Here is a 14,219-nt window from a genome sequence, read left to right as displayed (position 1 = left end):
GAAGTGTTGTGCAATCGTGTCTGCTTCAACCATTCAACCCATATAGATGTTCGGTCACATCTAATAACATCACATAACTTCTTTGCCATTAATGAGCGGTTAAGGATTCCAATATCCTTAATTCCTTGGCCTCCTTCATTAATAGGTTTACACACATCCTTCCACGCTACCTTGGCGTATCCCGACGTAGAAGTGCCTTTCCAAAGAAAAGTTCTGAGTCGTTTCTCAATTTGTTTAGTAATAGCCTTTGGTAAGATGAATGCAGACGCCCAATAGATGCTCATTGCTGAAAGTACAAATTTAACAATTTGTATACGTCCAGCATATGATAATGAAATTCCTTCCCAGCCATTAATGCGAGCATCAATTTTCAATAGAAGTGGTTGACAATCGGATATAGACAATCTAGAAGATAGTAGAGGGAGACCCAAGTACCTCATTGGTAGTTGGCCCTCTTGGAAGCCCATATTGTTAAAAATCTGATCCTTCCAGGCTTGTGCCGATCGAGAGATAATGACATGACTTTTTTGTACATTCAACCGAAGTCCCGACCATTCAGCAAATCGGTCCAACCCCCTCTTGAGGATCCTAAGTGAATTCAAGTCAGCTCTACAGAAAAGCAGGAGATCGTCTGCGAATCCCAACTGGAAGAGTTTGGCCGGCTCACATTTCCAGTGGTAAAAGAATTGCAGATCCTGCTCAATAAGTTGCAATAATCCCAAATGCAAGACTTCCATAACGAGAACAAAAAGAAAGGGCGATAGAGGGTCTCCCTGTCTTAATCCACGTGCTCCTACAAAGAAACCGTGAGGGTTTCCATTAAGACCAATCGAAAATGCCGCCGTCGTTACACACTCCTCAATCCACCTGGTGAACGTTTGGGGGAATCCAAATAGTTGCAAGACCGCAAGTAGGAAATCCCACTCTACAGTATCATATGCCTTCCTGATATCGACTTTTAGGGTACAACGAGGTGGAAGCCTCACCTGGTTGTATCCCGTGAGTAGTTCCTGTGCCAACAAAATGTTGTCCCCAATGCTACGCCCTGGGATAAATGCTCCCTGACAGGGACTAATAATCTTGTCCAGAACCACACTCAACCGCTGGACAAGTAATTTCGCAATAATTTTGTATAACACATTACAGCTTGAAATTGGCCTAAAATCACCAACAGTCATAGGAGTGTACCTTTGGGATTAGTGCCAAAAGTGTGGAGTTGACTTGTTTGAGTAGTTTACCGGTACTAAAGAATTCCCGCAAGTAGGAAATCCCACTCTACAGTATCATATGCCTTCCTGATATCGACTTTTAGGGTACAACGAGGTAGAAGCCTCACCTGGTTGTATCCCGTGAGCAGTTCCTGTGCTAACAAAATGTTGTCCCCAATGCTACGCCCTGGGATAAATGCTCCCTGACAGGGACTAATAATCTTGTCCAGAACCACACTCAACCGCTGGACAAGTAATTTCGCAATAATTTTGTATAACACATTACAGCTTGAAATTGGCCTAAAATCACCAACAGTCATAGGAGTGTGTACCTTTGGGATTAGTGCCAAAAGTGTGGAGTTGACTTGTTTGAGTAGTTTACCGGTACTAAAGAATTCCAGTACCGCCTTTGTAACTTCCTGTCCCACCACTGGCCAGGCTGCTTTAAAGAATCCTGATGAATATCCATCAGGTCCCGGGGCCTTGTCATCTGCAATGTCAAATACTGCTTGTTTCACATCATCCGGTGTAAACGCCAATATAAGATGGCCAGCCTCTTCATTAGAAAGAATATGTCTTGCCCACGGTTTGAGAAAGCCAATATCTGGCGTTATCTGACGTCTGTTACCGCCCAAGAGATTTTGATAGTAACAGACAAATTCATTGATAATCTCTTCTGGTTCAGTGTGATGGTCCCGTTGTCATCATTAATTTGTAGTATCCTCCTTGCCACCCTTCTCTTGGCAATTTTACGAAAAAAAATTCGGGAGCATTGGTCACCCCCCTTCATCCACTGCATCTTGGCTCGCTGTTGCAGCATGATTTGTTCCAGTTTGGCCGCTTTTGCATAAACCAGGCGGCAATAGTGTTCTAATAGTAGAAAGGCCTCATTCTGTCTATCTGAACTCACCAGCTGTTGTGCCTCATCTAGAAAGCCTTTAGCTAATTGCACGTTAAGGATCAAATCCCCCTTCTTCCTCCTTTGCTCTCTGAAGACCGGTTTCGGTGCTTTAAGTTTACGTGTTACCGCAAACATAGGCACCCCAACGATTGTATTCTGCCAGATATTCTGCACACTGGGGATAAATTCAGGTGAGTGTGTTAGGTAGTTGTCAAATCGAAACATACCTCCTGTTTGATTTTGCCTGTCCCCATGCAGTAGAAGCGGCGAGTGGTCAGAAGTCCGTGGTAGAAGGCAATGATAGTATGAAGAAGGGAACCTCGCAAGCCATCTATCATTAATAAGGATTCGATCCAATCTCTTCCATAGACTCCGCGAGTTCGTGCTGCAGTTGTGCCAAGTATACCATTCCTAGGCAAGGGTATTAGCCCGGCCTCCTGAATACCAACATTGAATTCTTCCATGGCCATCCTTATATCCCCAGAAGCTCCACACACCTCATTCATATCTCGGACCGCGTTGAAGTCCCCCCCCACCAGCCAGGGCTTATCCGAGTGCTCTCGAGCTAATGATTCCAAGGTATTCCATAAACTTCTGCGATCTATCATCTCAGAGGCACCATAAACAATAGTGATTATGAGGGATTCACTATCTGTCCTATGAGTGACACGACAGTGCATAAATTGGTTTTCCAAATCAAGAATATGAACGTCCACAACATTATCATCCCACGCTACCCAAATACGATTACCCACAGTTGCATATTCAACAAACCATTTCCAATGCGGAAGCAAAACAGACTAAATATGCATGACATTGTTAATACGCACACGAGTTTCTAAGATGCCTATAAAATCTAATCTGTATTCCGAGATAAGGTCCTTTAATGCGAGCTGATGGTCTCTCTTATTCAGCCCTCGGACATTCCACACCGCGAGATTCAACATGGATCACTACTAGAGGGGCTGCATGTGATAGGACCCCTAGTATTCTCTTCTGCATCGTGCAGTGAATTCAGAGCATCAAAAGGATTAAAAGTAGCCACTTCCTTACCCTTCTCTTTCTGCGATGAGTTGTAGCGTTTATTCTGTTTTGTACCTTCATCTCCTTTCTCTTTATCCTCCACCACAACCACGGTCCTATGTTTCTTTACTCTCTCCTCGGTAACTGGTGGGGGGGGGGGACGTTGGCTTTTGGTACATACACTTTCACCGGAGGCTTTGTCTGTTTTTGAGGATTGGTTAACGAACACTCCTTCACCGAGTGACCCAACATCATGCATCCTGTGCATTTAGGGGGAAGCCATTCATACTCGATATCAACCTTGCATGGGGTTTCTCCACCATCTTCATCTGGCGTCATTATAATAATATGTTTTTCCAATTTCTGAGTAACATCAATCATCACGCATACACGAGCGAAGTCCAGTCTCGTGCATGCCCTTGTTATCGCATCAGGGTATAGAGGCTTACCCACACCGCTAGCCACAGTACTCAATCCTTCCGTCGTCCAGAATTCCAACGGAAGGTGTCGCAGTTTTATCCAGACCGGCACTTGTGTATGCTTCAACTTTCTCATAGCCATACTCGGTTCCCACTTTTGCAACACAATTGGTTGTCCCTGAAATAGCCATGACCCCCCCTTCTATGACCTCCTCCATATCGATTTCCGTTTTGAATCGGAAGAAAAAGAATCCATTAGCAATTGCTGTGACTTCTCGTAGCGCCGGCCAAATCGAATGGGCAAACTCCTTTAAATGGTGATAGAACGGCCGCTTACCCATAAAATATCCCACTGCCGTAGATTTCCATCGTTTGGGTTAACGAACACTCCTTCACCGAGTGACCCAACATCATGCATCCTGTGCATTTAGGGGGAAGCCATTCATACTTGATATCAACCTTGCATGGGGTTTCCCCACCATCTTCATCTGGCGTCATTATACTAATATGTTTTTCCAATTTCTGAGTAACATCAATCATCACGCATACACGTGCGAAGTCCAGTCTCAGGGTATAGCGGCTTACCCACACCGCTAGCCACAGTACTCAATCCTTCCGTCGTCCAGAATTCCAACGGAAGGTGTCGCAGTTTTATCCAGACCGGCACTTGTGTATGCTTCAACTTTCTCATAGCCATACCCGGTTTCCACTTTTGCAACACAATTGGTTGTCCCTGAAATAGCCATGGCCCCTTCTATGATCGATTTCCGTTTTGAATCGGAAGAAAAAGAATCCATTTGCAGTTGCTGTGACTTCTCGTAGCGCCGGCCAAATCGAATGGGCAAACTCCTTTAAATGGTGATAGAACGGCCGCTTACCCATAAAATATCCCACTGCCGTAGATTTCCATCGTTTGGCTCCGTCATGCACAGTATCAAGTGAAGGACGAACTACAACCTCCCCATTTTGCTTCGTTGGGGCAATGAAAGGTCGCGTTTTCTGGGACGAATTGTTGAATGCATCAGCAATTCTATCATTAGCAATCCCATTAGAACCAGTGTGAAGCAGAATGTTCCCAATAAACAAGGGAACTGGCGTCAATTTTTTCCCCAGGTTGCTGTTCTTTTCCCCCATAAAATTGGTGATGTCAGCCCTAGGATGGATGACATCAGCCCTAGCATCATGGATGACATCAGCCCTAGTGTCAGGGATGACATCAGCCCTAGCATCATGGATGACCTCAGCCCTAGCATCATGGATTACATCAGCCCTTGATGCATCATGGATGACATCAGCCGTAGTAGGGCTGATGTCAGCCGCCCTCTCATGTTCCACCTCACCATCCTTGTCACCCACTTCCGCCGCCACATCAGCTCCAGGCGTGTCCACCTCGGCGTCCACGTCAGATTTCCGGCACACGTCACCGGTCGCCGGAGAAGGTTCTGTTCGCTCACCAAATCGCCGGAAAAACGCGCCTGGGGGTCTCGTAGCTGCGGACTCGTTCCATGCAACTTTCCGACCACCAAGGTTGGCCGGACGACAAGAAAGATCTCCATTTCCGCCAGTCGCCGTCGTTGGAGCTCGCACAGTCACGATCGCGGGGAGTTGGAGCGTCGCCGGTGCCTTAACAGTATTTCTGCCCGTTGTTTGCGCTGGATCTGGTGGGATAAGGCATCACAATGCCTTGCGCAGACCACCGGTGACAGGTCGTTCACGGCCGCCCTCCATCGTCGTCATTTGCCGCGGCTTGGTGTTGTCTCCAAATCATTTTTGCCATCGGTTTTTGAGCTTGTTCAGCGCATCCATGGCTGCCTCATCTCCGTGGTCAATGACGCGGCAGGCCAGATTCAAAAACTCGTCCAAACGACGAGGAAGACGGTCCGCCATTGACGTTTTTCGAGCTCGCGTCGCCTCCAACGGTCGGATCTGAAATTGCGGTTTCAGCTCTCAAACGCCCACCTTTCTCCGTCGTCAGTCCACCTACGCCCAAAGGAACCCTTGGGCTACCCTCAGCCGGCGGAAAAACAGCCGTTTCAGCCGGCGGCAGAAAACCCGACCAATCGTCTTCTACACGCATAGCTTGGTTTCCAAACCTTCGTCCATGGTTGTTCTTTCGACAGCCGGCCACTGTTCCGTCACCGTCACTATCCACCGGAGCTTTGCCAGCGGTCTCCCCGTCGCCGGCCGGAAGTGAGGAAGATGAAGCATTTGAAAGTGAAAAATTAGAGAGAGAAGTTTTAGAGAGAGAATTTTTTGCCTCCATTTTGTTTCAACAGACTAATTCTTTGGACAAGTAGTTTTGCAATGATCTTGTATAAGACATTGCAGCATGAAATCGGTCTAAAATCATTAACCGATATAGGAGTATGTACCTTTCGAATCAGAGCCAAGATCGTGGAGTTGATCTGCTTCAGAAGTTTTTCGGTAGAAAAAAAATCTAGTACCGCCCTCATAACTTCTTCCCCCACCACAGGCCAAGCCGCCTTATAAAACCCTGACGAGTAACCATCAGGTCCCGGTGCCTTGTCTTCAACAATATCAAACACTGCTTTCTTCACATCATCCGCCGAGAATGGAAGAAGTAATTGATTACCTTCCTCATCTGTGATACAGTGCCTTGCCATGGTCTAAGGTAACGAATATCCACTGATAGCCATTGTCTGGTGCCTCCTAAGAGGTTCTGATAGTATGAGACAAACTCATGGGCGACCTCCCCTTGATCCGTATGTGTGATTCCATTCTCATCATTGATCTGCAGGATTCTCCTTATAACTCTTCTCTGAGCGATCTTTCGAAAGAAAACCCGGGAACATTGGTCTCCATCTTTCATCCACTGCATCTTAGCTCTCTGTTGCAACATAATTTGTTCAAGTTTTGCCACTTTAGCATAAACGATTAGACAGCAATGTTCCAGAAGTAAATAGAGCTCATTCTGTCTGTCAGAGCTCACCAACTGTTGTGCCTCATCAAGAAAACCTTTGGCTAGTTGGATATTCATTGTCAAATCTCCCTTATTCCTCCTTTGTAGTCTAAAGACTATTTTAAGTGCCTTTAGTTTACGTGTCACAGCATACATAGGAATACCAATAATCTCATGATGCCAAATGTTCTGCACATTGTGGATAAACTCAGGTCGATGGGCAAGATAGTTATCAAATCAAAACATGCCTCCATTATGTTGTTGTATATCCCCATGTAAAACCAGTGGTGAGTTGTCAGATGTCCGTGGTGTAAGGCTGTGATAATATGCGCTCGGGAACCTTGCCAGCCAGCGGTCATTAATAAGAATCCAATCCAGCCGCTTCCATAAACTCCTCATAGACGTACTGCAATTATGCCACGTGAACCATTCACCTTGCATAGGAAGTGAGATCAGCCCCGCCTCCTTATATCTCCTGAGATGCCACATACTTCGTTAAGGTCACGTACTGCATTAAAATCCCCTCCCACCATCCACGGGATGTCAGAGCACTGCTGAGCGAGCGTCTCCAGTGTAGTCCATAAATTCCGACGATCAGTCACCTCAGATGCCCCATAAACAACAGTGATAATAACAGATTCATTGACAGCCATATTAGTAACCCGACAGTGAATAAACTGATCACTCTGATGGAGTCAAAGTCTGCTCTGCAGAAGAGGAGGAGGTCATGTGCAAATCCTAATTGGAAAATCTTGGAACTCTCACACATCCAATGATAAGTGAATTGCATGTCCGGTTCAATTGCATCACCTCAGATGCCCCATAAACAACAGTGATAATAACAGATTCATTGACAGCCATATTAGTAACCCGACAGTGAATAAACTGATCTGCCAAGTCTAAGATATGGACATCAACAACATTCTCATCCCAAGCTAGCCAAGATGCGATTACCAATAGAAGAATAATCGACAAACCATTTCCAATGTGGAAGTAAAAATGATTGAATATGCATGACATTATTCAAATGAACACGAGTTTCAAGAATGCCTAGGAAGTGTAACCTGTATTCAGAGACCAGGTCCTTCAAATCGAGCTGATGGTCTCGTTTGTTTAGCCCACGGACATTCCACACAGCGATGCTCAACATGGATCATTGTACATGGGGCTGCTTGTGTTAGGACCCCCTGAATGCTCATCTGCATCATCAATTAAGTGCAAAGCGTCAAAGGCATTATAAATAACAATTGCCTTACCCCTCTCGTCTTGCTTGGAGTGGTTCTGGTCCACATGTCTGTCACCCGCATCTGCTTTGGGTATATCTTCAACCACTGGTTTCATCATCTTACGTCCCTTAGTCGGGGGTTGTGGCTGTGGTACATTGACTTTCGGCACATACACATTTACTGCTGGCTTTGTCGGTTTATGGGTTTTGTTCAGTGCACAATCCTTAACCGAATGTCCCAATGACATGCACGTTGTGCACTTTGGCGGGAGCGATTCGTACTCAACGTCAACTTTGCAGGGTGTCTCCCCTCCTTCTTCATCAGGTGCCATGACAATAATATGTTTATGCAACTTTTGTGTGGCATCCCTCTTTGTCCTCGTCATGGAGGTGTTACACTTGGGATACCTACAGATGATTGACTAGGATGGACTCTTTTCTTATCATTGGAAGTGTGATTCAGCTCGGATTTTTCAGCTGGGATTTGCTGATGACTTGTTGTTATTCTGCCGTGCTGATATGGACTCTATTGGGGTCCTTAAGAGAGGGCTAGATCGATTTGCCGTCTGGTCGGGCCTCCGATTGAACGTATAGAAAAGTCATCTTATTATTTCACAATCAGCACAAGGTTTACGTGAGGAGATGCTGGAAACACTTGGATTCCAGGAGGGACTCTTGCCACTGAGGTATTTAGGTCTACCTCTACTATTCTCCAGATTAACTAATGCTGATTGTCAACCATTATTGGTGAAAATCGATAAACGTATTGCTGGTTGGGAGGGTATGGCGCTATCATATGCTGGTAGGGTACAAATTATTAAATCTATACTCATGTCGTTGAGCTTATATTGGGCTTCAGCGTTCATTTTACCAAAGAGAGTTACAAACGAAATTGAGAAGAGGCTGCGAAACTTCTTATGGAAGGGCTCAACAAATAGTGGCTATGCTAAGGTAGCGAGGCTGCGAAACTTCTTATGGAAGGGCTCAACAAATAGTGGCTATGCTAAGGTAGCATGGAAAGAATTGTATCGGCAGATGGACGAGGGAGGTCTTAGGTTCAAGGACATTACTACCTTGAATCGAGCCTTAATGACTAAGAAACTCTGTGATATCATTCGGTGTGATCAAACCTCTATTCGGGTTGAATGGCTATACAATGGCCAGTTACAAGACACTTCCATATGGACAATTCGAGAGCATGGAGATTCATGGAGTTGGAGGAAACTCCTACGTCTACGGATTTTTCTCCGTCCTATGGTGGACTACCAAATCGGAGATGGGCGAAAATTTCACCTTTGGCAGGACCCGTGGCATTACCTCGGACCACTTATTGAGACATTTCCATGTGGACCGAGGCTCCTTGGAATTGAGGAGACAGCAAAATTCAGCACGATGATTAGTGGAGGAGAATGGTAGTGGCCGCTTATCACGGATTTCGAGTGCTTGGAGATCGCACATGTATTACCCACAATCCGTGGAGGAGATGACCGGGTCATATGGAGATTTGATCAGGGTCGACCCACAGCACAGGCTCTCTACAGCTTATTTGATCCCCCAGGACCGAAAGTAGGTTGGACTTCACTACTTTCGGGCTCGCTAAAGATTCCACGTCACTTATTCATCCTATGGCTTGCTATTCTTGGCAAGCTACCTATGACAGACAAACCATGGTTATCTCACTTTGGCGATTGCATACTTTGTAACGAGGGGGCAACAGAGACACATACCCACCACAGACAAACCATGGCTATCCCATTTGGGAGCCTGCATCCTATGTGACGAAGGAAGTACAGAAACCCACTCTCACTTATTCTTCCAATGCAGATTTAGCCGACAGTGCCTAACAGAAATGTGCAGAAGAATTCGGTTCCAATGGCCCAATAAGGATTGGGAAACAGACATTGAATGGGCGACAAAAAAATGGAGAGGAAAGCACATTGTCAACATAGCTTACCGTACACTACTAGCAGCATGTGTCTATCACATTTGGAGAGAGAGGAACCTGAGGCGATTTGAACATACTGAACGGCCACCGAACACCATTGGTATGCTGATCATCGACGACGTCAGACAGAGGATCCTCAGTATCAACACTGCTTTGTCAATTAGTAAACGAGCATTATATAGACTATGGCGTATCCCTTGGCTTGTCGAGGGAGAAACCAATTGATGATCAAATTGTTGTACTATACAATTTGGAAGCACTACTAGCATCTTCTGTTTACCACATTTGGAAGGAGAGAAACCTGAGACGTTTTGAGCACGTTGAGAGGACTCCGAGCACCATGGCGTTATTGATAGTTGATGATGTCAGGCAACGGATCATTAGTAAATCATTAGCTAGTTCTGTCAGTACACGAGCTTTGTATAGACTATGGCGTATTTCTTGGCTTGTCGAGGGAGAAACCACCTGATGATCAGTTTGTTGTACTGTACCATTTTTTACTTAATGAAACTTACATTTACCCAAAAAAAAAAACTTTTGTGTGGCATCAATCATCACGCATACACGAGTAAAGTCCAGTCTCGTGCATGCTCTTGTAATCGCGTCGGGGTAAAGGGGCTTCCCCACACCACTCGCTACAGTACTCAATCCTTCTGTCGTCCAAAATTCCATCGGAAGGTGTCGTAATTTAATCCAGACGGGCACTTGTGTATGCTTCAACTTTCTCATGGCCATCCCCAGTTCCCACTTTTGAAGTACTATCGGCTGCCCTTGGAATAGCCACGGGCCTCCCTCAATTATCTCCTCCATATCAAAAATTGTTTTAAACTGAAAAAAGAAGAATCCGTTTGTGGTCGTTGCTACCTCCCGTAGTGCTAGCCAGACCGAATGTGCAAACTCCTTAAGGTGATGATAATATGGCCGTTTGCCCAAGAAATAGCCAACTGCAGTAGATTTCCAACGTATAGACCCATTACGTACCGCATCTAAAGAAGGTCAAACGACAACCTCTCCGTTTTGCATTGTTGGGGCAATGAATGATAAGGTTTTTCGGGACGAATGATTAAATGCATGCACTATTTTGTCGTCAATGATCGGTTCCGGGTATGCATCATATTTCCAACGTACAATCCCGTTTGAATAGGAGCATCATGAATAGCCTGTTTTCTTTCCACAGAATTGCTAACATCAGCTCTATTTTTGCATGTGTCAGCGCTGATGTCAGCCGTAGCTTTGCCTGTGTCATCAATGATGTCAGCCCTAGATTTGATTGTGTAAGCGCTAACATTAGCCCTAGATGTGCCTGTGTCATTGCTGACATCAGCATCAATGTAATCGCTGATGTCAGCCCTAGCAGCAGCGATGATGTCAGCCCTACTAGGGCTGATGTCAGCAGTATGCTCCAAGTAAGCCTCCATGTCACTCACATGCCCCGCCACATCAGCTCCAACATTGTCCATCGAGGCGTCCATGTCAGCAACATTGCGCACGTCATCCTTCGTCGGAATTCCAACAGTCGCCGGCGAGATTTGGTTCGCGTTTTTGCTGTGCAAAGTCGCCGGCGGAGAAGATGTAATTATTCTCCCACGCACAGCCGGTCGACGCTGGAACGTCGCTGCCAAACCACTGCTTCCAGTCCCTAGTATCGTCGTCGCCGGTGTTGTACGTCTCCGGCATGCCTGTTTCAACTTGCGAGCAAACAGGTGGTCGTCAACATTCAAGCTCTCCACCGGCAACCGTGACTTCCCAATCCCAAATCGAGCCTCCCAACGTCGTTTCAAATCCTTCAGAGCATCCATAGCCTGTGAGTCGCCATGGTCGATTACTTTGTTCGCGAGAGTGAGGAACTCCTCCAAGTTGAAGTCGCGTGGAGACGAAGATAGATTTCCACCATTGTTGATGGTGCGAGACCTCAGTTCCAGATCCGACTGTTCACCGCCCATTTCTTCACCATTTCTCATCGCCATGGGAGTCGCCTTCGGTCGTCGGAACAGTGGAGGCCGAGTCTTCTTCTTCCATGGCGAGTTGGGGTTCTTCTCCATTAAAACCAGCAAAGATAGTCTCCCTTGGTTCCCCTTCATCAGCAACGTACTCCGACGACTCGCCGTCGTCTCCCACCTCACCAGCCGACGGAAATTTCGAGATAGTATGTGTATTTTGTTGTGTATTAGTGTGTGAAAGAGAAGATAGAGCTTTTGGAGTGTCCATTTTCTTAGAGAGAGAATTTTTGCACATTTTTTAAACTTTTTTTTACGCTAGCAAATTTACAACACAAATGCTTTGATCTAGACCAATGTTTGGGTCAAGTTCCGTCGAATTTTGAGAACGTTCAAAATTTAGCTGTTTTGCACGGTTTTATTAAAGCAAGTTTGTTCTCATTTTATACTAACTTTTAGTTACTATTACGCTTAGCAAATTTACAATACAAATGCTTGGGTCTAGACCTGCGATTGGTTCAAGTTTCGTCGAATTCTGAGAACGTTCAAAAGTTAGCTGTTTTGCACGGTTTTATTAAAGCATGTCTATTTCCCTTTTATACTAACTTTTAGTTATTATTACGCTTAGCAAATTTACAACACAAATGCTTTGATCTAGACCAACGTTTGGGTCAAGTTTCGTCGAATTCTGACAGTGTCTAGCAGAAATCCAAAAAATAGTACGATTCTCGGGCCCAATAGAGACTGGATGACGGATATTACATGGGCGTCTCGGAGGTGGAGGGGCAAGCACATTATTAACATGTCTTATCGAGCACTGTTAGCATCATGTGTTTACCACATTTGGAAGGAGAGGAATTTGAGACGACTTGAGCTAACCGAAAGGACACCCAGCACCATGGCAATAGTTATTATTGAGGATATCATGCAGCAGATTCATAGCATTACTTTACCTAGTTCAGTCAGTACACGATCTTTATGTAGACTTTGGCGTATCCCTTGGCCTGTCGAAGGAGACACCAACTGATGACCACCATGTTGTACTGTACTACCATGTTATTTATGAAACTTACATTTACCAAAAAAAAAGTTTCGTCGAATTCTGAGAACGTTCAAAATTTAGCTGTTTTGCACGGTTTTATTAAAGCAAGTTTGTTTCCCTTTTATACTAACTTGTAGTTATTATTTCGCTTAGGAAATTTAACACACAAATTCTTGGGTCTAGACCTACGTTTGGGTCAAGTTTCGTCGAATTCTGAGAACGCTCAAAATTTAGCTGTTTTCCACGGTTTTATTAAAACAAGTTTGTTTTCCTTTTATACTAACTGGTAGTTATTACTATTGCTTAACAAATTTACAATACAAATGCTTGGGTCTAGACCAACGTTTGGGTCAAACTTCGTGGAATTCTTAGAACATTCAAAAATTAGCTATTTTGCACGGTTTTTTTTGGTAAAATGTAATTTTCATCAATAAAGGAAAAAAATTGTACAACAATGCCCCTCGTCAGGTGTCTGCCTCGAAAGGCCAAGGGATCCGCCATAGTCTATATAATGCACGTGTGCTAACAGAGCTAGGGAGTTCTAGACTAATTACCTTTTTGTGATTGTCATGGAGATTTTGCACTTGGTATTCCTACAACTGATAGAGTAGGATATGCAGTTTACCTACCATTGGAAGTGTGAGCCAGCTAAGTTTTCCAGTTGGGATTTGCAGACGACCTTATTCTCTTCTGCAGAGCCGATTTGGAATCCATCCGGGTGTTTAAGGTGTGATTGGACCGATTTGCGGAGTGGTCAGGCCTCCGATTGAATGAACAAAAGAGTCACCCAATTATCTCTCGATCTGCACAGGAAAGGAAAGAAGAGTTACTGACAGCGTTGGGTTTTCAGGAGGGACAACTCCCGATGAGGTATTTGGGTCTTCCATTAATCTCCTCTAGATTGTCTATCTCTGACTGTCAGCCACTTCTATCGAAAATTGATGCACGTATTACTGGATGGGAAGGACTTTCGTTATCATATGCTGGGCAGGTACAAATCATCAAATCTGTACTTTCAACATTGAGCTTATATTGGGCGTCTGCTTTCATTCTACCCAAGAAATTTATTAATGAAATTGAGATGAAGATCACTGTTTGTGCTTGTGATGGAAGTCCTACATTTGGGTTTCCTACAGTTGATTGATCAGGATAACTTATTTTTTTTTTTCCGTAAATGTAAGTTTCATTAAGTAAAATAATAGTACAGTACAACAATGTGGTTATCAGTTGGTTTCTCCCTCGACAGGCCAAGGGATACGCCACAGTTTATATAAAGCTAGTGTATTGACTGATCTAGGCAAACGGCGGTCGGAAATGGAGGTGAGACGGCTGCAAAGGTACAACTCCTGACGGCGGCGGTTGCTTGCGGTTCTTCGTCGGAGACGGGCGGAAACGGAGGTTTTTCTGGACGACCGATGAGCGCCGGCGGTCGGAAGGTTGCTGCGAACGTTTCTGTAGCAGCTGGATCTCCTTGCGCGTTTTTCCGGCGTGTTGGTGAACGGCCGGTGACTTTCTCGGCGGCGGCCGGAGCTGACGTGGCGGCGGAAGAGGGTGACAAGGTAGGTGAGGTGGATGAAAGGGCGGCTGACATAAGCCCTA

At 45.2% G+C, this 14,219-nt stretch overlaps 1 protein-coding gene across 1 annotated transcript; it reads left to right on the top strand.

Moving 5' to 3' along the window:
- Positions 1-8,527: 8,527 nt before the first annotated feature.
- Positions 8,528-9,112, top strand: LOC110011364 (uncharacterized mitochondrial protein AtMg00310-like). Its single transcript, XM_020691373.1, has one exon. It carries the CDS (start codon positions 8,528-8,530, stop codon positions 9,110-9,112), a length of 585 nt encoding a protein of 194 aa, XP_020547032.1.
- Positions 9,113-14,219: the final 5,107 nt, after the last annotated feature.

This window comes from Sesamum indicum, unplaced genomic scaffold, assembly GCF_000512975.1.
Source record: "Sesamum indicum cultivar Zhongzhi No. 13 unplaced genomic scaffold, S_indicum_v1.0 scaffold00184, whole genome shotgun sequence".
Lineage (NCBI taxonomy): Eukaryota > Viridiplantae > Streptophyta > Magnoliopsida > Lamiales > Pedaliaceae > Sesamum > Sesamum indicum.
This window is presented reverse-complemented; position numbering and strand designations above follow the sequence as displayed.

Coding starts and splice junctions, on each gene's coding strand:
- LOC110011364 (XM_020691373.1), top strand. CDS start 8,528: ATGTCGTTGAGCTTATATTGGGCTTCAGCGTTCATTTTACCAAAGAGA.